A 23,867-nucleotide genomic window follows, 5' to 3' on the forward strand; every position below is an offset into this window, starting at 1 on the left:
CCTGGCACAGCGCTGCCCATGAAAGAGGTTTGCATTTCCCAGTCGTTTTGCACTTACTTGTAGAACGTGAGTTATAACAATAAGCGTGGCATCTGGGAAGCCTAAGAGGTAGTCCATTAAAGACATGAAGAGGAAGACGAAGCAGTAGAGCGGAATATCCACCAGTGCCTGCCCGAACCAGTAAGCGGAAGGGAAGAGGCCGGAGACCCGCAGCTGGAACCACACTTTGTTCTGTGCAGGAGAGAACAGAGACACGCAAAGTGTGACTTCAGCTTGAATTTTAAGGAAACGTAGATTGATTTAATGAATATTTAATGTCAATGTTGTTTATAATAACTCTGGACTGTAAGTACAACCCAGTATAAGTACAACCCAGGGTGAGAGGGGTGGGTGACTGACAGATGTAGCCACCAATGGGCTGCGTTGGCGAAGGTCACACTGAAGTTTATCACGTACCTGGGAGGTACCTGAGGGAGATTTTCTGTAATCAAATAACACCATGAGTGGGCAGGGACTTACCGGGCTGGGTGTGTGAAAGGAAGGCTTATCTATAGAGCAACCCATTTCTCTCTGTCTATATAATTGTGTAACTTCACGTATAAAATGTGTATGCAATACTATGGAAGTGACTTGATTTAACTATGTTTTGAGACAGGGTCTAATAAATCCGGGTTAGTCTTAAACTCACAGGGCAAGGTCCTTCTGCAGTACTACCGTATTTGATTTTATGTAGCCCTGAGGACTGAACACAGGACTTCACACATGGTAAGCAACCACTCTACCAATTAAGCTATCTCTCAGCCCTTTAAGTAATTTAAAATACCATATTTAGTGGAGATAATTATATGATAAATAAAATTACATATACTACACACCATATATGTGATTATATTTACATTTTCACACGGTATTTTTGAGCTATTACATACAACAAACACATAATTGTATGATATACAATTGCCATATTTTATATTCTATAAATTATAGACAGCAAGGATTCATTTGAATCAGAAAAAAATCAGTTATAAATTGGAATTTACAAATTGTCACTTGAACGTCGGAAGTTTTAAAATACTTATTCTGAGAAATATTCTACTGCATCCATGGTTATACCAGAATTGTTTATTGATTCGTATCTGGATGGGCATCTTGGGGGCCAGCTTGCATGAGAGCTTCTGTTTTCCAGCAGCAGAGACTGGTTCACGCCAGTCATTTGAACCAAGATCCATTTTGGGTAAAGGTTTCTCATCTCTGATCACTCATGGGGTCAGCCATTGTTCTTAGGATATTTCCCACGGGTGTATCTCCTTCAGTAAAACATTTGCTCAAGCATTTGTTCCTTTGAAAATTGATTTAAGGACTCTCTATAGTTTCAGTACCTTTTAGATTGAAAATCTATTGGTGATATATGAGTGGACTTGTTTTTCAATTTTGCATTTCATTTTGCACAATTGTACTTAACACACGGAATTATTTAAGTTTATTAATTAAAAACTGCATCATTAGTGTGTGTGTGAGTGTGTGTGTGAGTTTCTGTGTGTGTGTGAGTGTGTGAGTGTGTGTTTGTGTGAGTGTGTGTGAGTGTATGTGTGTGTGAGTGTATGTGTGAGTGTGTGTGAGTGTGCATGAGTGTGTGAGAGTGTGTGAGTCTGTGTGTATGAGTGTGTATGTGTGAGTGTATGTGAGTGTGTGTGAGAGTGTGTGTATGTGTGAGTGTGTGTGTGAGTGTGTATGTGAGTGTGTGTGTGAGTGAGTGTGTGTGTGTGAGAGTGTGTATGTGTGAGTGTGTGAGTGTGTGCGAGTGTGTATGTGAGTGTGTGAGTGTGTGTGATTGCGTGTGTGTGTGAGTGTGTGTGTGTGTATCACTATACTTTCAGCTTCTAATTTAGAAAGTAACTCAAGTTCCAGCTACTCATAATTCATTATTACCTTATAGTCTGTGACGCTGCTCATGGCTATATAAGGAGGGCAAGCCGAGGTCAGAGTCAGCCAGAACGTGGTCTTCCCCAGCTGTTGTAAAGGATTAGTAATTTCATCCTGAAAAGGAAAATCCAAATGAACAAATTCCGAGTCTCTTTTTCTGGCATAAATTTTAGAACCACTAAATCGATTGTATGCCTCAGGTGTCTGTTGGGCTCTCCAAACCTTTCTTGGTCCTTCCAGTTTGTGAGCTTGATTTTGGACTACTTCACTCCGTGCTCAAAACTTACTAGTTTTGACCTCAAGAGCACACATCAATCAAAAACGTTTCATAGTTGGATATCGTTAACAGTGTATTGTTATGTCAGTCATTCTACGATTCAGTGTGATGTTAGGTAAGACGTGGTAAGTCGAGGCTAACGTCCTCAGTTTCCCAACTGATCTTTGATTATCCCAAATGTGGCAGCTGGGTTCAAGAACCATGTCAAACAGTAGGCACATCAGGAGGTCAGATCAGTACTCGTCGTTGATTCCAAAGTCGAGGTGGAGTATGAGGAGGGGGTGTGAAAAAACCCAGCAAAATGTTGTGTTCATTGTAGCCACTGCAGCTCCCTTCAAGGAGATGCACAAACTCCTATCGTGCCCAAAGCCATTGTTGCTGTAAGATTCGCACAGCCATTGCTTGATTAAGCATATTTTTAATGGCAGTCATGAAGCCAGAGAGCTGAATGGGACAGTCAATGTTGATCTCTGATAGTCATTTATGTGGTTAGCAAGTAAGTAAGTGTGTGCTTACTGTGTCCAGGGCTTGGCCCTTGGTACCAAGTATTTATGTTTAAATGTGTTAAAAAGCTATGGGGCTGGGGGCAGGGGGTGGCTGTGCTGTTAAGAGCACTGGCTTGCTCTTCCAGGGGACCCAGGTTCTATCCCCAGAACCCACGAGGTGGTTCTCTGCACCTCTAGTTTCAGAGGATCTGAAGTCCTCTTCTGGCCTTAGAGGTCACACAAGGGGTACACAGACATGCACTTAGGGAAAACACCAGATACAAAACTGTTTAGAAATAAAATTAAAAATATTTTTAGAAAAGCAGTGTTTCCTAAATCTGTACTTGAGAACAAAGGAATCTTTCCAAAAGATGGTCGCCCAGTTCCTAAATTCGAAGGGCTATCTATGTTCAATTGCTCAGGCCTTGGGTTAGAAATACAGCATTTTTTTTGTCTGTGCATATGGTATATGCATGCTTGCATGTGTGTGGGTATGGGCAGGGGGCCGACGCTGTCATGGCTGTCTCTCACTCCATCTCCATGTTACATATTGAGGCGGGGTCATTCATTGGAACACAGACACAACTAGACTAGTTAGCAGCTTCCTGGGGAAGCCCCTGTCTCTGCCTCCCGGGCACCCATAAGCTACCATGGCTGCCAGGCAGAGTTTGGAAAAGCTGGCGTAGTAGGTTGAAGGTAAGCCAAGGAGTTAATATTTCTGGCAAGAACCTGGAGTGAGTCTAATGAGGATAGTCTGAAATTCCAGGCTGAGCTTTGTCCTGATTTCTTTCTTTCTTGGGTAGCTTTCCTAAAAATAATGAGTCTCCCCCTTTTCCTTCCCCTCCTTCTCCCCCCTCTTAAGTAGTGAGTCTCCCCCTCCTCCTTCCCCTCCCTCTACCCCCTCTTAAGTAGTGAGTTTCCCCCTCCTCCTTCCCCTCTCTCTCCCCCTCTTAAGTAGTGAGTCTCCCCCTCCTCCTTTCCTTCCCTCCTCCCCCCTCTTAAGCAATGAGTCTCTCCCTCCTCCCCCCTCTTAAGCAATGAGTCTCTCCCTCCTCCCCCCTCTTAAGCAATGAGTCTCCCCCTCCTCCTTTCCTTCCCTCCTTCCCCCTCTTAAGCAATGAGTCTCCCCCTCCTCCTTTCCTTCCCTCCTTCCCCCTCTTAAGCAATGAGTCTCCCCCTCCTCCTTCCCCTTCCTTCTACCCCCTCTTAAGTAGTGAGTCTCCCCCTCCTCCTTCCCTTCCCTCCTCCCCCCTCTTAAGCAATGAGTCTCTCCCTCCTCCCCCCTCTTAAGCAATGAGTCTCCCCCTCCTCCTTTCCTTCCTTCCTTCCCCCTCTTAAGCAATGAGTCTCCCCCTCCTCCTTCCCCTCCCTTCTACCCCCTCTTAAGTAGTGAGTCTCCCCTCCTCCTTTCCTTCCCTCCCATCCCCTCTTTCTTATTTCATTCTGTTTGTTCATTCCTTTGTATTAACCACAGTGCCGTACACTCTCACTTTTGACCTCTCCTTTTCCTCTCTGGAAAATGTTTTAGTTTGCAGTCTTAAAAAGCCCAGAGGTCTTGAAGGGTGCTGGTTTTCCAAAGCCACAGAAGCCAGTGTGAATCCAAGTTCTGGCTATGGTTTTGGTGGACTCCAAAAGGCTATGATTCCAGGACTTTAAAAGGTGATCAGGGAGGATGCTGCAATGGACTTGAACTTACCACGAAGTAGGTGCTTCTGTCGGTTCGGATGCGGGCTGATGGTTTAACCATTCCCAGTAACCCATTGCTTAGGACGTCCATCAGAACTGGGAAACAGTTCAATCTCTTGGTATTGCATGCCAGCGAAAAGCTGTGGTTCTACAAATATAATAAGCAGAATCTCCTAATTATCAAAGATCTTCGCTTTTTCCAAAGAAAGTCAAATTTGGGATTTTAAGATGCGACGACATCGTGGTAGTTTCTTGACGGTGCTTGGGAATCACACCCACAGCCTCATATTACAGGAGTCTAGCACTCTCCACTGAGATACACTGAGAGCCTCAATGACATGTTTTAAAAATGGCCTCAAATAATAACAAAAGAATCCCACAAATGCTGTGAGCAAATTGTAATCTCAAAAACAAACAAACAAACAAACAAAAAATATGCTGTGTAAATAAAAGCAAACCCCTGGCGTAAGTAAATTTGGAATAAAAAAAATGTGTCTGATCTGTCAGCTGTCTTGCCTAGGGCTAGAATCATGTTTTAAAGCGTTTATTGTCATAGACAAAACAGCATTTCTAAGATATTTAAATGGTATAAGATCTATAAGGGAAATATGAATGTCCTGGCCTCAGATATAGCATCAAGTATATAAACTTGAATGACGTGTGTATTTTGCTACTACACCTGGGTTTTGTTGGCGAACATGATAGAACCAAGAATTATTTATCATATCAATAAATGAAGTCCACGAAGCAAAAAAAAATCCAGCACTTGCTTTTGCTTCTATTTCTTACACTGGAGACCTGGGTATCTCAGGGCTATGTTGTCTTGACACACTTGGTGGAGTTTCTGCGCTGGAGACCAGCATACCTTCTCACCGCCAGACACTGTAAGGGCTCCGTTGAAGGATGGGTCATCCGTGCCATCTCTGGCTCCGGAAGCATCGACTTCCAAAGCTATGTTCTGGCGCTCCACAGACTGGATAAAGTCATCAATGCTTGCCTCTAGGATGTAATTCAACATATTAGGTCTTTCGAAGCTAGAGAAGTCCATGCTCAGTTTTGTAACTCAATGCTGCAACAGGTACTTTCCTTGCCATCATGAATTAAAAGTCGGTTTGTTGCTCTAGGAATTTACGCTACAACATATGTATTTACTGATAAAACTCTTTCTTGATGGTGCTTGGGAATGACACCCGTGGCCCCATATTGTGGGACTCTTGAAATAGCTTTTCTTTTTCCTCTGGAATCTTGTAACGAATAGCCATGGGGTTTTCATGACAGGTAATTTCTAATCCCTAAACTTCTGAAAACAGAATTCACTATTACTAGATGATTCCTTGATTTTTTTTCAAATAGTTTCTTGAGGCAGGAAGGCAGCCTGGTGACACGAGTAACTTTGAAGAGCTTCTACCCAGATAAGCAACCAGTGTGTAACTCTCGGAACTCGCCTAGGCATGTGCAGAAAACGAAGAAACATATACTTAAGGAACTCTACTAAAATTGGCGAGAACACATCTCTGAGAAAGTCAGTGAGTGCACGAGAAGAGCCCTCAGCACCAAAAACACAAATAGAAACCAGAAGAGAAAAAAGGACTGAGAAGGTTGTTCAGTCAAGAGCATGTGTGCTCGCTGAGCAAGGTGATGACCTAGGTTCCGTCCCCAGCACCTGCACAAAAATTCAGACGTGTGGGCATGTGTGTGCAATACCAGCATTGGGAGGCAGAGGCAGGCAGATCTCTTGAGCTCATTGAAGAGACAGTGTAATGAGTTCAAGTTTCAGTGACTCAGACACTGAGCTACCAATCAGGTAGCAGACATGAGCTGGTCCGAGGCCCCAGACACATACACAGCAGAGGATTGTCTGGTCTGGCCTCAGTGGGAGAAGACACACCTAACTCTCTAGAGACTTGAGGGCCCAGGGAGTCAGGAGGCCTGGCAGTGGGGGGCATCCTCTTGAAGACAGTGGGGAGGAGGAATGGGATGAGGGACTGTGGGAGGATGGACCAGGAGGGGGACAATGATTGGACTGTAAAAAAAAAAATGAAAGTAACAAAAAAAATTAAGGTAGAGAATGACTGAGGGAAACATCCAATGTTGACCTCTGGCCTCTACCTGCACACTCATGCATGCACACCCTTGTTTACAAAGACATGTGCAAACATAGGAAATGCATACACACAAGACAGAAGATATCGTGGGACATTTGCAATATTTATAAAAAGTCAGGAAGGGGAATCATCCGAGGGGTTCAGGAGTTAGAATGCATATGTTGCTAGCATGCACGTACACTTACTTTGAAAACAATTTGGTGGGTCCTTAAGAGTTTAAACATCTGCATTATATGATCCAACAATCCCACTTCTAAGAGGATACCCCAAAGAAATGAAAAAAGATCTTCACAAAAATACACACGATCACCGATCAAAGTACTGTTCATGATCAAAGTACTATTCATAACCATTTGTGTGGGGGGGGATCCATTTACAGGTGATTGATAGACACAACGTGGTATAAGTACACAGTAGAATACTCTTTAACACTGTAATTAAATGATTAAAATGAGACTATAAGATCTCAGACATCTCTGTGGTATTGTTGAATGAAATGTGTTTCCAGTAGATTCTCCTTTTCCTTGCCTCTGCCTTCTGCTACCTTTGACCTTTCTTTTCTTGTATGCTCCCCATCCTAAGTTCTTGTTCGGCACTTTAAGAATGAAATACAGATACACATGTGAGTTGGAAATATGTTATTACCTGTCTTATTGATGATCAGTAACTGAGTGAGCATGCCGTGGGGCTGTTGTCCAGGGGCAAGGAAGTACGAGTGTGGGGAAAGATCCCAAGTGTAAGCGCTCTGAAGTATTTTCATCTTGATACTTTCGAAAAGAAGAGGGCAAAGGGCAACTCCTAGAACCAAGAGCCTGCAAAGAATAAAGCTGTTACCACAAGCGTATAAGGGTTGATCCGAGTACTCTAGAGGGCATCAGGTCCCCGTTATAGGTAGCCATGAGCCACCATATAGTTGCTGGCAATTGAACTCAGGACCGTGCTCTTAACTTCTGACCGTCTCTCCAGCCCTGCCTATATTGTAAGAGTGTTTTCCATCTCTCCCACTTCTAAGTTTGAGGAGACAAACTGTAGCTTTACTCTTTGATCACTTCTCTTGCTCTTCTACCCTTGGGGTATCCCATACCATGTATCTTGTGGGTGTACAACCCCACAATCCGGACACCCAGATCCTGGGAGAAAGGGTCCCCTGTAACATGTCCATGATATCCCATGGAGAAGAACATGAAACAAAGGAGATATGCACGAAAACTTACATCACCTCAGGTTTTCCTTTCAAATTGTCTGACAAATATAAACTCCACCATCTAGTCTCCTAATAGGTAATCACTGGGACCAATGACCCACCTAGCAATCAACGGTACTTAGATGTATAGAATGTTTTCTCTCCTTGCCCCACCTTTGTCGTCTTTAATGTTATGTAAGAGAACTCAAAAGCATCCTGATGCTCACACAGAGAGAAGTGTTTTCCTTTCATGCTTTAACTTCAACAAGCGAGCCTTTGCGATTGCACAGGTTTGCTGTCTCCAGAGAGCCAAGCTGCCTGTCTTCTTCTTCGTCTCCGTAAGTGTAGAGAGAGTCTGCTCCATCTCCATGAGTCTCTCTGTGTCCCCAGATCTCTCTGTTTGTCCTTCTCCCACTATGTCAACCTCTGTAAAACACAGAGGAGGCAATTAGTAAAAATCCCATGTCAGGCATGCATTGCTGAAACTATGGTTTGGGTGCATTTTACCAACGTTCTTGTCTTCTGTACTCATGCACACATCCCAAGGCATTACTGGCTGCTGCCTTGAGCCAGAATGAGAAAAAATCATTTATTGAACAAATGTTGGAATTAAAAAGGGTATTCTTGTATACAGAACTATATAAAGAGACTTCCAGACTTCACACGGCCCCTATGCACATTGGCTCACAGTATCTGTGGTTATGGCACAAGGTCAAGCTGGCAAAATCCTAGTGTGGGTGGAGGAGGGACTCATGATGGTGGCAGAGGGAGAGTCAGTATTCTTGATGCAGCTACTGGCATATCGCCCATGCTCCTCTGGTGGATAGCCACACACCCATGTGCATCTACATAGCACGGATTTGACTTAGGAGGTTATTAATAACAACAAAAGAAGATGGGAAGTTGGGGGGGAGACAGGGCAAGGAGCACCAGAGAAACTGGGGGAGGTAGTGACGGGTGAGTATGATCGATATACATTGTATAAATGCATAAAAGAATACAAAATTATTTAAAAGGTAAATAGAATGGCAGACATAAAAAACTAAAGCTCAAATACATTATCTAAGAATAAAGCAGTTTTTACAAAAGAAGGAATGAAAGTTAAACACATAAAGAGGTTTGAAAAGTGTTTAAGCAAGGTCCTGACTGTATTCGCGTGTACCTTGACGACATAGTAAAGGAATGAGACAAATTAACATGCTACAAACCATAACTTTCAACGGGTCAGAAGCCTAGTGCTTAACTATAATAGTCTCTACTAGGGAGACTTAAAATTGATTAAGCCTTTTGCCTGTTCTCTCATATCCCTAGCTACCTATGACAATGTCCAGGAATGACGCTAAAAATAAATCTGATAGCAAGCTAAGATAAATCTTAAAGCTCGGACTTGTAAGTAGAGGCACAAACAAGACATACAAATACACGATGAATCAGAACATTGTGATTTTAAACAGGATCAAAGTCATAATGGAAGAATAATTGCCCGCAGCAGCCAATGGAAACAGACGCAGACACCCACAGCCAAACATTAGATGGAGCTCCGGGAGTCTTGTGGGAAGAGCTGAGTGGGTGATTGAGGGACCTGAAGAGGCCAGGGACTCCACAGAAAGACCAACGGAGTCAACTAACCTGGACCCTTGGGGGCGTCCAGAGACTGAACCACCAACCAGGAAGCGAGCATGGTCTGGACCTAGGCCCCTTGCACACGTGTGGTAGATGTGCAGCTTGGTCCTCATGTGAGTCCCCAACAAGTGGAGTAGGGCTGTCCTTGAAGCTGTTGACTGCCTGTGGATCCATTTCTCCTGGCCTGGGCCTTAGTGGGAAAGGGCATGTCTAAGTCCTGCAGTGACTTGGTGGGTCGATAGAGGGTGATACCCAGGGGGCAGTTTCCCCTTGTCAAAAGAGGGGGAAGGAGGAATGGAGGGAGGAGTTGTGTGAGGGACGACTGGGAGGACACAGAGGTGCTGATGCTGGGATATAAAATGAATAGAATAGAATAGAATAGAATAGAATAGAATAGAATAGAATAGAATAGAATAATTGTGGCTGGGGAGGTGACTCAGTGATAAAGCACTTTTCTAACAAATGTGAGGACATGGATTCGGATCCCTGAAAATTATGACAAAAAAAAATGGCAGAACATGGTGGTGCTTACTTGTAGCCCCAGCACGTGAAATAGGAGACAGGGACAGTTCTATCCCTGGATCTTGGTGGCTAGCATGCCAAGCACAGAGTGAAATTTCAGATGAATAAGTAAAGCTGCCTCAAACAAAAGTTGGAGGGCACCAGAGGATGTCCTCGATTTCCATACCTACTTGCACACACGCCGGCACCCAGACACACGTTATCCACATGAACACATGGAAAGGAATAATTCAAGGGTTTTCTCTTCTATTTAATGAGATTGGTCTCCATATTCCCAAAGCAATAAACAACTCTGAACCTGCTGCCTTCATCCTTGGGAGATGGGAGGAAACGACCAATGGTGTCAAGAAGCAGAAAGCAGTCATCAAGACATGCAGAGTCTGCCTTTGTGTAACTCATCAGCCCACCACGGGCTACTCTTTGTGTCAAGAGATGGAAATTGATATACTGAGACAAAATGTTCCTAGGCTGGGCATATTTAATGGATAGTGGTAGAGGAAGTGATGGTGGGAAGAGCTGAAGACAGCTAGTCCCATCATATTTCCAGCCAAGAAGCAGAGAGCAATGGATGTTCGGGCTTAGCTTGCTTTCTCCTTACTCAGCTCAGCCCGGGGAAATAGCGCTGTTCACATTGTCCTTATGTCAATTAACCTAATTTAGGTAACGCCTCACAGACATTTCCAGGAGTTTGCTTCCACGGGGGTTTCAAAGTCCATCAACTTGACCATTGAAATTGATCGCCACAGGGAGAGTCAGGTTAATGCCTTATTAGTTCATTTAAACAAAAAAGTGGCAGGAGGCTGTTTCTCTTGCTGTTAAGGGGTTTGAGTAATTTAATACTGTGAGGTGGGAAGAAGGCAATAAAGGCCTCCCCAAATCACGGACATTCGCTCAAGGTAAATTAGACCCATAGAGCCATCTGCAACAGCAGCCTCACAGAGGACAAGCCATCTCATGTTCTGGGACGGCCTCTTAAGCCTTCTGGGCTTTCAGAATGTAATTATGTCCAAGATACAGTGCAAATTGCGAGATACGTGAAGAAGCAGGAAAGTGTAACTCACATGAAAAAAAATTAATTAAAGTGAGTCTCGGTACAGGTCATCTGTTACGTGATCTTCGTGTTGGAATTGATAATAAGGGTTTTAGAATATCTATAATAGGCATAGGGTGATACCTGCTGGAAAATATGGATACCATTGACAAGCTGACAACAAGTTTCAGTAAAGAAAGAAAACTACAAAAACCCAGCCTCAGTAATAAAGAGTTTATGAGTTGTGTCTCAAAATAAGACCTGTGGTCTTTAAGACCAGTAAACAGTTATTGTGCAAAGGGGGAAATGAAAATCTAATCAGAGAATATGATATCTGTGAGCTGATGCCAAATGTCTATAAATTTTTCCTTAATTGTTGGCTCATACAGATTTATAGTTCCTTTTTAAAAAGTACTATGAGTTTTTCAACCTTTTTTTTGAATCCGTTGCCTATACATTATATTTATTTTGAATTTTTTTTTGTTCAGTTGAAAATTCCCACACAAATATAAAAACTAGAAAGTCCCAAAGAAGAAGTACTAATGAGTGCCTTTGGTTTAAATATACATTGTAGTTGATAAATGTGAAATAAAAAAGAACTTTGAAGAGGTACTGTGTGTGAGAAAATACACCAAAAATCTTTCTTTCCCTTTTCATTTTATTTACCATTTTTTACTTTCCCTTTCTTTCCTATCTATCATCTATCTATCATCTATCTATCTATCTATCTATCTATCTATCTATCTATCTATCTATCATCTATTTATTATCCATTTAACTAGCTATCTAGCTATCATTTACTATCTACCTATTATCCATCTATTAACTATCTACCTACTATCTATCTATTAGCTATCAACCTACCTATCATGTATATATGTATGTATGTATGTATGTATGTATGTATTATCTATCATCTATCTATATCTGCCTGTCTGTCTCTATGTCTATCATCTATCTATCTATCTATCTATCTATCTATCTATCTATCTATCTATCTATATCTATCATCTTTCTATATCTGTCTGTCTGTCTGTCTCTCTCTCTCTCTCTCTCTGTACGTATCTATCATCTGTCTTCCTCTTTCTGCACAATCATCATCACAGTCATCATCAACCAATTATCTCTATAGATACATAGACACTGATCTACAGTTTCAAAAATTTAAACTGACTGTTGGTATTTAGTTTAAAAGATAATAGTAACTATGAAGCAGGACTACGCAAAGATATACGTGCAGAAATAATTATACATATATATATATATATATATATATATATACTCTCAAATAGGAAAATTGATAAAAGTATATTCATCTGAAGATGCTTACATTTTCTCTGTGGTATTAGAGTAACGTCAGTGCAAATGCCATTATAAATAAATATCCTTATCATTTACATAGGAAAAACACAAAGAATCACAACTAAAAAAAAACAATGTAGAAGTCAAATGGTTGAGTAACAATAAACAAAAGAAAGGCCAGCAGAAACACAGAATCAAGGAGCAGATAGAGCCAATATGACAGAGTTAAACATAACCACATTCACATACAAACAGCCCACCAACTCCTATAACTAATATCCTGAGAAATGTATTAAAAAGTAACATTTAACTACATACTATTTACAGGAAATGTACCTTAATTTCAAAGATCAAGAAGAAATTGAAGTGGGTCAATATACTGTGCGTTAAAGATGTGTCACGTGTGCTTACAGCAGACAACCCAGGATGAACAGCACTATCGAAATCAAAGGAGACCTCACAGTAGGGAGGGTGAAAGGCAACTCCTACAAGAGACTTACCAAGGCTACACATGAACTTAATGACAGAAATCCAAGACACGTGATCTCCCTACCTAAACGGAGCGAAGCCTAGGACTGGACGCGTGTAGGCTTAGAGTCATAATTTTAATAATCTTACTTAGAGCTATAGAAAATACAAGCAAACAGAGAAGCAAGGCTGGATGCTTAATCACCTGCCTACATTTGTGCAGGTCTCCACACAAGATAGTTACGCAGCTATACACAATCTACATGTCCATAGTTCTGTAGTACACATACGCATCTGTATATAGGTAGGCGAATAACTGTTTTCAATGGATAAGAAGTAGCCACCAAACAATACAAATTCTGATTCAATAATACAATCCCCCAAAATTGCAAAGGTTTTGAATCAATGGTTTTGTTTTATGGCCCGACTAACTATTCAACAGTAATAGAGAGGAGAATGATTTTAGACATAGTGATATTGACAACCGATGAGTGAACATTTTATACAGTTTTGTCTACAAAGAGCCTGAGTGACAGAGCCTCACATTTTGTAATCTTCTCTTTGTAATGGGTCTTTTTGAGATACAGACCACACCGAGTATACCTTTACATGATTCTGGGTATTTTTTGCATTTTAATTACCTGGTTCTTCAATTGCTGATTTTCCTTCTAGCTTCAGGAACACCTCATTCAAAGTCGTCATGGAAACACCATAGCTATCAATTCCCAGTCCAGGACAGCTGTCAAGACTCTGGCAAAGTTCTAAAGGGCACACACAGCCAGTGAGTCACCATGGCAACAATCACATGAACTGGGGACATACTCCTCGGACTAAGAAATCAAAGTATATGGAATTGTAGTTCATATATGGCAAAGACACAGAAATGAATATTATAGAAATTATTCCATTTTTCAAATTCTGTGTCATTTTGTTTAACATTTGTGCTGTAGGCTCAAATATTACCTTCTTATAGTCAACTCTCTCCATACATTTGCATTTCAGTATGAATTTCATTTTAGTTTTGCTTTTACAATTTGGCTAATTACATAATTTGGATTTCTTGAGTTTAGGTAATTTAAGTGGCTATTTCAGAGAGCATGTACAAGTGGAAACCACTTCTATTGTAATCAGCAAAGGAGAATTGAATTTTTTTCTTGAGCTGTGAGTGCTAAAATATTGTGCTAGCCACAAAAGAGGAAGGGCTGAAGGGAACTTTCTAACATGTTTAAACGTTTCAACCCAACAATTAGAATACCATGTTTCCTCCTATGGATAAAATATCATTTTTTTTACTCTTCCTATCAGATTTTAACATCCGAACATATCATAAGCTCTCAATGGATTGTAGTTACACAGTGATCACCATAGCTACTTTAATAAATATTACATGCAGATTTTATTTTGTTGTGCTCATGTACATTACCTGGAAATCTATAGGTTGTTTCTAAGGGTAATGTATAGACAAGTGTCCTCTCCCTTTCAGCTGACAGCTTGGCCTCAGGGATGTGCTGTTTCACCAGTGATGTGATGTTCTCCGGAACACAGACTTCCTTCAGCTGCAAACTGATGTTTAAAAGAGACATAGACTCTATGACACAATCTACAATAGAATGAAAACAACCCCTAATTTCTTTGGTGCAGAAAAAGACCACCAGAGTCGAGTGGGAGATATAAGTCATGTAAACAGGAAAAGAGAAACCAACAAAGAGATCAGAAAAAGTAATGTGGGAAGAAAACAAAAAAAAGCTAATCAAAATTATTGGCCAGGGGCTGGAGAGATGGCTCAGTGGTTAAGAGCACTTACTGCTCTTCCAGAGGTCCTGAGTTCAATTCCCAGCAACCACATGGTGGCTCACAACCATCCGTAATGAGATCTGATGCCCTCTGCTGGTGTGTCTGAAGACAGCTACAGTGTACTCATGTACATAAAATAAATAAATCTTTTAAAAAAAATTATTGGCCAGGCAACTCAGAGATGGTAGAGAGGGAAGGTGGGCAATGATTCAAGTCTCCAAAGTGTCAATAGACACGGAGCTGAAACACCAGGGATGTAGCAAATAGCGGAAGTACATATGGTAGATGGTGTAGAAGATGATATCCAGAGTTGACGCTGTCTAAATGGGATTTTTACACTGGTTCAAAGGAGCCAGGGACTTTCGATAGGCATGCCTGCCAGATAAGGACAATTACTTAATTTAGCCATCCAATGTAAATTCATTAAACTCTTAGTCTACAGCAAGCATTAGAATGAGAGTATAAATTTACATATCCTGCATAAAGGATTTGTCTCAAGTGGGGGCAGAGCAAGAAGTAAACAAGTAAACCTTCAAGTAAGAGTCATCACTGGAGTGTTATGAAAGATTCTGGGCTGCAGATAAAAATCAACACTGTGGAAAGCACGGTGCCCACAGTTTTATTTCCTTGTAGTATCTGTAGCAGAACATTGAATGAGGAGAAAGACTCTTGGAGACCAGCATTCTATCCATTCAAAACACTAGTTAGTTCTCATTTGTACAAACATAAGCTGATAGCCAAAATTCAAGCTTATAAAGTATACAGTAGATAAAATATCTGTGGTGCTCTGGCCCTGAGGTTTGGCTTTGGCGACTGAAAAGGTACAGTTTCATGCAGTTCCTTGTAGCTAACAACAACGATTTTTACCATGCCAGGTCATGTGATAAACTGAACAGTGACAGTGGCCACACTTAGCAAACACTTAAAAATGGCAGGCATTTTCTTTAACCAAATGTTTAAGTCAAAATAATTCAGTTTATTCATTCATAAACTGTGTATGGGCTTACAAGAGAGCTTGGTATTTCAAGAAGAATCGAAATCCACTGAGGAAATTAAATTAAAAGTACGTTTCCCCCCTCTCTACTGCCATTCCTTTGGTGATAAAATGCATTTGAGAAAATGTTTTGGATAATATGAGGGGCATCTGGTATAATGTTCTTCAAGGATCCTTGGAAGGTGGGGTTGGCAAACTTGTTCTGCAAATGTCTAGATGGTTCACTCCATCTGGCAGCTTTTCATCTCTACTGGTGGAAAACGGCTAAAGACAAACAAAAAACAACACTCAAGGTAGCTATCAACACCACACAAGAGAATCATCAAGGCTGTTTCCTTGCCAAAAAATATTCTTTTGAAATACATAAACAATAAGTGGTTGAAATGTGCTGACTTTTGTTTAAAAGAAGAAAATAAAGGGCTATGCAAATTATCGTCCCAATGTCCATGAAGAGACCCAGGAGGATTTGGGTGGGGATCCTGGCTAGCACTTTCTATTTCAAGAACATTGTATGTTGCCTAGCATACCACATAGCTAGGCAAAATCTCATCTATTTTTCTGTAACACTTACTCGCGGCCACTTTATGAACAAGAAAATTGAATTTTATAGTTTGGTTTCTAAGATATTTAGACACAGTAGCTTAGGAAATAAAAATTAGGTCGTAAGTCAGAATTGGAAGGTTAACCAAGTTATAACAACAAGCTATTATTCAAATGGCTAAGGGTCAGTGCAGAAGCCATGATAGGAAAGCCACCTCTTGTCATTTGGCTACTTTGTTCAGAGAGCAGAATGGAACCATTAAGACTCTTTTTTTTGGGGGGGGGGCTTTTTGTTTGTTTGTTTGCCTCGCTGCTTTTATGCTTACTTTCTTTCTTATGGATGAATAACTCGGAAACACTAACCAGTCAACGCAAAAGTCAAAGCTTAAGAAACATGGATATCATAACGCATGGTGACAGGTTGAGATTTGGACAATAGATTTGAGTTTAAAATAGGCAGGCTCGACTCCTGACTCCATAGATTATTAAGCCATTGTGATGGTATGATATTTCCCAGAGTTCATACGTTGGAGATTTAATTCCCAACCCCACGGGGCTGCGAGGCAGGAGGGCTTTCACAAATAGGTTCAGTCACAAGGACTCTGGGAGCCTTGTCCTTACCTTAAGTGATACCCAACCCCCCATTTCTTCTTCAGGAAGAGAGATGAGCCTGCACACTTCAGCTTCCCCCTGGAGATGAACACTTTCCTGTCTGAAAAGGAAGAAGCAGAGGAGAAAGTCTGCGCAGAAGTGGGCCAACTGTTTTTGAGAAAAGACAGACAATTGTTTTTACGCTCCAAAACTCAATCCAGAAACGTTTCCTGTTCCAGATGGGACTTAATGAGGACTCCGTGACGCAAATCCTTTAATCTCTCCTCAGGCTTGTTTCTCATCATCTAACTCATCGAGGAGACTAAACCGTGTGTGTTCATATTACACATCCTGATAGATCAAACTAGACCCTGTGGATTTACATTACACATCTCGATAGATCAAACGTTAAAAGCATTTGAACATTTCAAGTCTGAACAAAAGGACTCAAGTCTGAAAAAAAGAATTAAGCTTTAAGAGTGTAGACTTCATTTACTTCACTGTGAGTTTCTTGGCAGTTTGAGCCACTACCCAACTTTCAATGACCTGTACAAGATATGCCGAAATGGAGCTGGAGAGCTCGGCTAGTCACGAAAGTGCTTGCTGTGCAAGTTCAGGACCTGTGGACCTCAGAACCTGTGAGAAAGCTGAGTTAGGCAGTTTGCACTTGGAGGGAGAGCCAGACAGTTCCCTGGAGCTCCCTACCAGCCAGTCTAACCTACAGAGAGATCCTGTTTCGCAAAAGAAGGTAGAGCTCTTGAGGAACAATGCCCAGGGTTTCTTCTGGGCAGCACATGCACATACACACGTATATCTATATGCATACAAACACACACATACCCATACATGCATGCACATACATGACCTAGTAAAATAATTGATGTTAATATGTTTGTGCTAAATGCACACTTCACCACACGTTTAGATGAGTAGGTGAAAATTTAGCTGTTCACAACACTGGTCCATGGTGCTTAGGTCCCTGACTGTCCTCATCGTGATGCTTAAGGAAGCAGCAACTACCAGCCAGAATGTCAGCTTCATCCATGAACTGCGTGCTGAAGAGGACCACACGGTCTGCTTTGCGCTCCTTCAGGAGATTCCACACCCGGTGCCTTGAAAAGGGATCCAGCCCAGCAGTGGGCTCATCCAGTAGGAAAATCTAGAGGGAAGTGACACATGGGGTTTTCCTCTAAAGAGAAAAGCTATCCCAGGGAGCAGCATAGATTCCTTACTCTCTAGGTTTAACAGAGTCTTATGCCAGGCTTGCTCTTATGCTGCATATGCTATTTCTGCAACACAGGTCCTTTGCAAAGCAAAGTTTTGAATTCTTATTGAAAACTACCTATAAAACCTCTGACTGACTTACCTGAGAATCTCCTAAAATGGCAGTTCCGAAAGTTAGCTTTCTCTTCTGTCCACCACTTAGGTTTCGAGCAAGGATATCTTGAATATTTTTCATTTCCAATTCCAGCAAAACCCTTTGCACCTGAAAAAATTACAAGTGTTGAAACATACACACACTATTATCTCTCTTTTGTTCCTTTCCTCATCAGTACAAAGCTGTTCTTTGTTATGGGTAAAAGCATAGACTCTGGGGTCAAGGGTTCTGGGTTCGAATGACACCCCGTGCTCACCTACATCGTAAGCCTGGTTGAGTCACTTGTTTTTCTGAGCCTGAGTCTCCTTATAGGTAAGACAGAGAGGACAATGGCATTTGTCTCAGAGGGTTACTTCGAGGAGCAAATGATCTTTTGCATTCAATGTTAAACAAGGGCACCTTATATATTATGTATACATATCCTTGCTTAAATTGGATTTCCTAACACCACATACCGATGCAAAGAAATTGAAAAAAAAATGCATCTTGACACAAATGGGCCTTAGCATTCACACTCGGACCAAAAAAAAAAAAAAAAAAAAAAAAAAAAGCGGTCCTACACATGTGTACGTACCTCTTTCTCCACCTCTTGGGGTGGAACTCCTCTTATTTTAGCAAAAAGTCTGAGGTTTTCTCTCACAGTAAGGAAGTCAAATTGAACATTGGATTGTGGACAAACTCCTGAGATCCTGAACACACTTTCTAGGTCAGCCATTTCTGATAATCTATTGTTATAGATGGTGACGGAACCTGTCATAAAAATCAAGTGTTAATATCGGGACAGTGAGCCAATGAAAGTAGTTATACATAAAAACTCCCAATTCATTCATTCAGTTTTGGATATATGGCTTTATTTTCAAGGTTTATTTAACTCAACATTTTTTTTTTGGTGAGTGTATGCATTGATACGTGTAGGCACGTGTACATGCATGAATGCATGTGCGTATGTGTATGGAGGCCAGAGGTTACTCTTGACAAAACTCTCATAGAATCTGAATGAAGCTCATGGATTCATCTAGACTGGCTGACCAGGGAACCCCAGGGAATTTCCCCTCTCTGCTTGCCCAGTGTTGGGATTAAAGGAAGGGGCTGTTGGGCTCTCCTGACATTTTCTTTTGTTTTGAAGACTTGATTTTTATTTTTACACGTATGTTTGCCTCTTCATATACATGCATCACACGCGAGCCTGTCACATATCAGAAAAGGGTGTCAGATCACCTGGAAATGGAATTACAGATGCTTGTAAGCTACCATGTGAGTGTTGGGAATTGAACCCAGGCCTTCTGCAAGAACAAGTTCTCTTGAGCCATCTCTCCAGGCACAAAGATCTCAGTGTTTTACGTGGGTGCTGGGAATCAAAGTCAGGTCCACATGCTTACGCAGCCATGACTTTATCAGTTGAGACATCTCAACCGCTCCACTCCTATTTTTGCTGTAAGGTACTTTAAAAACAAAAAGCTCCCATCTGCAGTTTCCCTGTGACCATGTAGTACAGATATGAACCCCTCCCCGCCCCCATTTTGGCTTGGCTATGTGCCTGCCGAGACCTTGGAAAGTGTGATAGGAGCCAAGGCTGAGGAAGAATTCCATCTGTGATTTCGTTTCTTTCTCCTCATTTCATGAAGCCACTTAAGTTAGCCCCTTTGGGAATGAAGGCTGTCCTAGCGGAAGTCTTAAACATGCGGGTAAGGCCATGTTAAACCACCTAGGCCTACTCAGTTTTGTACAGAGCAACCACAGAAATCCTCAGAAATGATAAACATGTTTCTATTTTAAGCCATTGCATTTTGGAGTGTTTGTCGTGTGGCCTAAGCTAACACGTACAAGTTGGCATGCCACATGGTCATTAAGGACCAAGAAAATGATAGCCATAAAATACTCAACCTTCATACATAATACATAGTACATCCTTTTCTAGAATAATACTACAAACGAGCTTTATTTCATTGGTGTCTGTGTTTGCTTGTAAGCAGAAGGATTCTATATTGGTGGCTGATTTATTTACCAACCTGAATCCTTACCTTTGGTAGGGACAGATAATCCACTAAGGATATTTAACAGTGTTGACTTCCCAGCTCCACTGTGACCAAGTAAAGCTGTGATTTGGCCTTCATATATGTCCAGTGTCAGGTCTGGAAGGGCAGAAGGACAGGTGGATGACAAAAAAAAAAGGAGGTAGGCACAAGAAAATAACTACAATGACACAATTCTTCTATGGAGCCAATTGGATTATTTTATCTCCTTGAATAAATAGAATATTCTTTGTGAAAATGTAATTTGGTATTGTGAATGAATGAAGCATGTTTCAGCCATAGGTTCATTGACATTGCCCTGTGTGTGAAAAGTATTTGTTAACATTGAATGGAAGAATAGATTAATAATAAAATACTACATGGCCATAAGTCCTTTATGATAAATATCTTTAAATTTTAAGTATTTATTTATTTTTTAAAAAAGGAAAACACATAGTACTTTGAATTACAAGAGAAGACTTTCAACTTGAAGAAGGAAGGCTCAAATTCTACTTAGATTGACACAGTATCACACTGCATAGGTTTTAAATACATTGTATTTTTTTTTTTTTTTTTTTGGAGCTGGGGACCGAACCCAGGGCCTTGCGCTTGCTAGGCAAGCGCTCTACCACTGAGCTAAATCCCCAACCCCAATACATTGTATTTTAACACATTCATCCTAAGTTTTATAAAAGTTTTATAAAAATAGAACTAAAGTATGGAACGGCAAAGTTTACCATGTAACTTAAATAACATTTCAAATTTAAAACATCACTAAGAGCCGCTCATCAAAAGTAAAATAGATTGTGTTTAAATGTAAAAGTCTATCTATTATTATGATTATTATTATTATTATTATTATTTACCTTTCAAGGCTTCTATTTTACTGGGCTTTCCTTTGTATTCTTTTGAAATATTTCTGATTCTGCAAATGAGAAAAGGTATGGTTAGGCAACCGGCCTCTTCAGTCGGGCCTTCTGGTTTGGTTCATGGGATGGATGGGTCTTATTTTCAGGTTACAGAAAGAGCTGGCACATCTCTTTTAGGGAGCTATGGCTATGTGGCGGAATCTCTCCTGCCTTCTAGGCCATTAGCATGTCTGGGGGAGTAGTAAACACTGTGCACATGTTCTACTGCAGATAGTCACACGCTAAGTATTGGGATGGGAGGTGACATTAGCGTTTAAGAACAAGATCATTTCTGTACTGCTAAGTGAGGACCTAGAATGAAAGATGACATGGGCGTACAATAATGAAAGGACCACCACGAAGTCCTGAAGGATGCTGGAGATGTACATGTAGTTCTCTTCGCTGAAGAGCTTCAAAGGCACGTTTAGAGGAAGAGCAAGGTGGAGAAGCTATGGATCATGAGCTGGAGACATGGGTTTCACTCTCCTGCCCACCTGAGTTCATCCCGTTCGTACCGCTTACTTTCCGATTGCTCAGGTAAGCTATGGTTTTCCCCAGCTGACATTTTAGAGCATTTTCGCTCCATATGCTACGCTTGGTTCATGGTAAATATTCAATAAGTGTAGAAGATGCTGGTTAGACTATGGTGATCATGGCTGGGGGGGGGGGAGTTTCTGCACTGAGCGCTATTCTAGATCTGGAATTGCACTTTAGTTTATCATCCACGGGGAGTGGAATTCACAAGCCGAATCAGATTTATATTTCTTATCTTGTCATCTACTATCCATCCAGCAATCCAGAGCTCATTCACACTGAACAACTTGTTTCCCTATTTCTATTTTGAGAACGTTATGCAGCCAATTCACGGTCCTTACACTTGCGGGTGGTGCTGAAGAAATGGGAGAGAAAGGAAAATAAAGAAACACATTTTTTGGAGACATAATTTCTTTTCTTAGCTGAGCTTATTTGGGACTAATACCAGCATAAGGCACTGATAAGAAAGGAATGCAGTGGGCTTTGGGAGCTCAGAGTCTCAAGGGATGAGAGATCACAAGCTGGGGGACATGACTGGTGTGTGTGTGTGTGTGTGTGTGTGTGTGTGTGTGTGTGTGTGCGTGTGTGTGTGTGTGAAGAGCTGACACTGGCAGCCTGAGGACTTGTTCTTGTTTTCTTATTGGGAAGTAGACAATGTGGTGTCACATTCTGTGGGACATATCCTCCTGAGCGCCTCTTGTGTCTGTCTCTGCTGCTTCTCCTTTTCCTTCAGCTCTACTGTGTGTGTGTGTGTGTGTGTGTGTGTGTGTGTGTACACGTGTGTATGTGACGACTGGAGCTTAAGCTGGTGGGGCAAACCTCTTACCACAGCTATCTTGGAGGTGGAAGCTGCCAGGTTGCAAGTTCAAAGCCTGCCTTGGCTACAGAGTCAAATAAAGGCTAGGTTGGAGGACTTGGTGAGGCCCTGTCTCAAGAGTTAAAAAGTTAAAAATGGGCAGAGGATATGTCTCAGTGATACAGGGGTGTCTGGCATGTGCAAAGCCAGAGGTTCAAGATGGAGGGAAGAAGGGAAGAGGGGGAGAAAGAAGGAAGGAGGGAGGAAAGGCGACAGAGGCAGGGAAAGAGAAAAACAGACAGCACACTCTTAAGGGAAAAAAGGAATTTTAATGAATGAAGCGAAGCAGGACCAATGTGATTAGCGTAGCTAATAAAAGAAATGGGGCAGGCGAGTGACAGCAGGAGAAGAAACAACAGATACTTGTAACAACAGTCAATGAAAAAGAGGCCATGATACTGAAAGAGAGCAAGGAGGAGTGTACTGGAGAATTTGGAGGGAGGAAAGGGAGAGAAAAATTATGTAATTATGTTACAATCTCAGAAGATTAAAAAGAAATATTTAAAAGAAAAATCAAAAGGAACCACAAGTCAAAGCGAAAGTCTTGAATTATTTTCACATGTGAAACCTGACATGTTGTTTCACGTAAAACTGAACGAGTTTTTCTTTATCCTTCCAGTTCGAGTTAATGTATACAGCTGGGTGGAGACACCCTGACCATCTAGTGACCCTAAAGATTGCTTTGCTTGCTTTCGGTGCTAAATTTTGAGCTTCCTCCGCCTTGGCTGTGTCTCTGTTCTTATCCTTGTTACCTGATGGATTCTTTCCCGTGGAATTCTGGGGACACCGGTTCAAACGAGCCACCTGATAAAGGAGCGGGATCTATTCCATCTTCAAGAATCACGTGAGCAGGCTTTCGTGGTTGTACCCAAAATGAGGGTTTCAGGAAAAACAGGGGAGACCGCTGGTGTCCATACTCATCTACAGACCCGAGAGATGAGTGAATGTTGAGTCAGCCACCACCTACCCCTCCCCCGCCACACCTCCACCTGTGCCACCCTTTGCTGCCAAGTCTGGCACAATCCACACGAAGCAACTCTGTAGCTTTATCAGGAAAAATTCCCACCGAGATCTCTCCATAGCAATAAAGAGAAGTCGACTGCAAGTATTTCTAAAAGGAGGAATTTCATAAATCTGACCGCTGTGCTCGAAATGGTCTTAACTTTGGGATTAAAAAGGCAAGGTCCCCTAGACCTTCTGGATTCTGTTTTAAGTCTGAGTGTCCAGTTATGCAGAGGAAGAGGACCTCAAGAAGCAACGGCTGGCTCTGTGAGCTACTTGGAAGGAAGATGTAATAAGATTTAAGGAAAACAAATGGCGTCGTTTGTAGCTAAGGAGGAGATTTACCGGCTGTTATGAGAATGTGTTCATCACAAGCACCTTAGTAGAAATGAACCCATGTGAGCTTTATCATCGCTTCCGTTTTCCCAGCATTGGAGGTGGAGTGCATGGTTCTCTAATATTCTGCAACTGCGCTGTAAGGGTGGGGGATTTTAGAGCTCAGGGCCCTCACGTGGGCCGTGCTTCATTCACACACTAAGTGCCCAGCTCTCTGTGAATCCGGAAGTTTGACGCTTTCAGCCGCTACCTGTTTCCTGCACTGAAGGCTGCTGGGATTTCTGCATTTTCACAGGATTAGCTTCTCTTCCTGTCATT

General features: G+C 41.6%; 1 protein-coding gene across 1 annotated transcript in view; it reads right to left on the reverse strand.

Annotated features, from left to right (window-relative positions):
* Abca8 (ATP binding cassette subfamily A member 8) overlaps positions 1–23,867 on the reverse strand; it is a 75,455-nt gene that overhangs the window by 27,619 nt on the left and 23,969 nt on the right. Inside the window, 15 exon segments of the mRNA NM_001430208.1 lie at positions 58–231; positions 1,930–2,037; positions 4,382–4,519; positions 5,237–5,370; positions 7,122–7,288; positions 7,887–8,085; positions 13,246–13,365; positions 14,028–14,167; positions 16,554–16,644; positions 17,544–17,682; positions 17,890–18,009; positions 18,476–18,651; positions 19,923–20,033; positions 20,780–20,838; positions 22,964–23,132. Coding sequence (NP_001417137.1) covers positions 58–231; positions 1,930–2,037; positions 4,382–4,519; positions 5,237–5,370; positions 7,122–7,288; positions 7,887–8,085; positions 13,246–13,365; positions 14,028–14,167; positions 16,554–16,644; positions 17,544–17,682; positions 17,890–18,009; positions 18,476–18,651; positions 19,923–20,033; positions 20,780–20,838; positions 22,964–23,132 — 2,045 coding nt within the window.

The sequence above is a fragment of the Rattus norvegicus genome, chromosome 10 (assembly GCF_021556685.1).
Source record: "Rattus norvegicus strain SHRSP/BbbUtx chromosome 10, alternate assembly SHRSP_T2T, whole genome shotgun sequence".
NCBI lineage: Eukaryota > Metazoa > Chordata > Mammalia > Rodentia > Muridae > Rattus > Rattus norvegicus.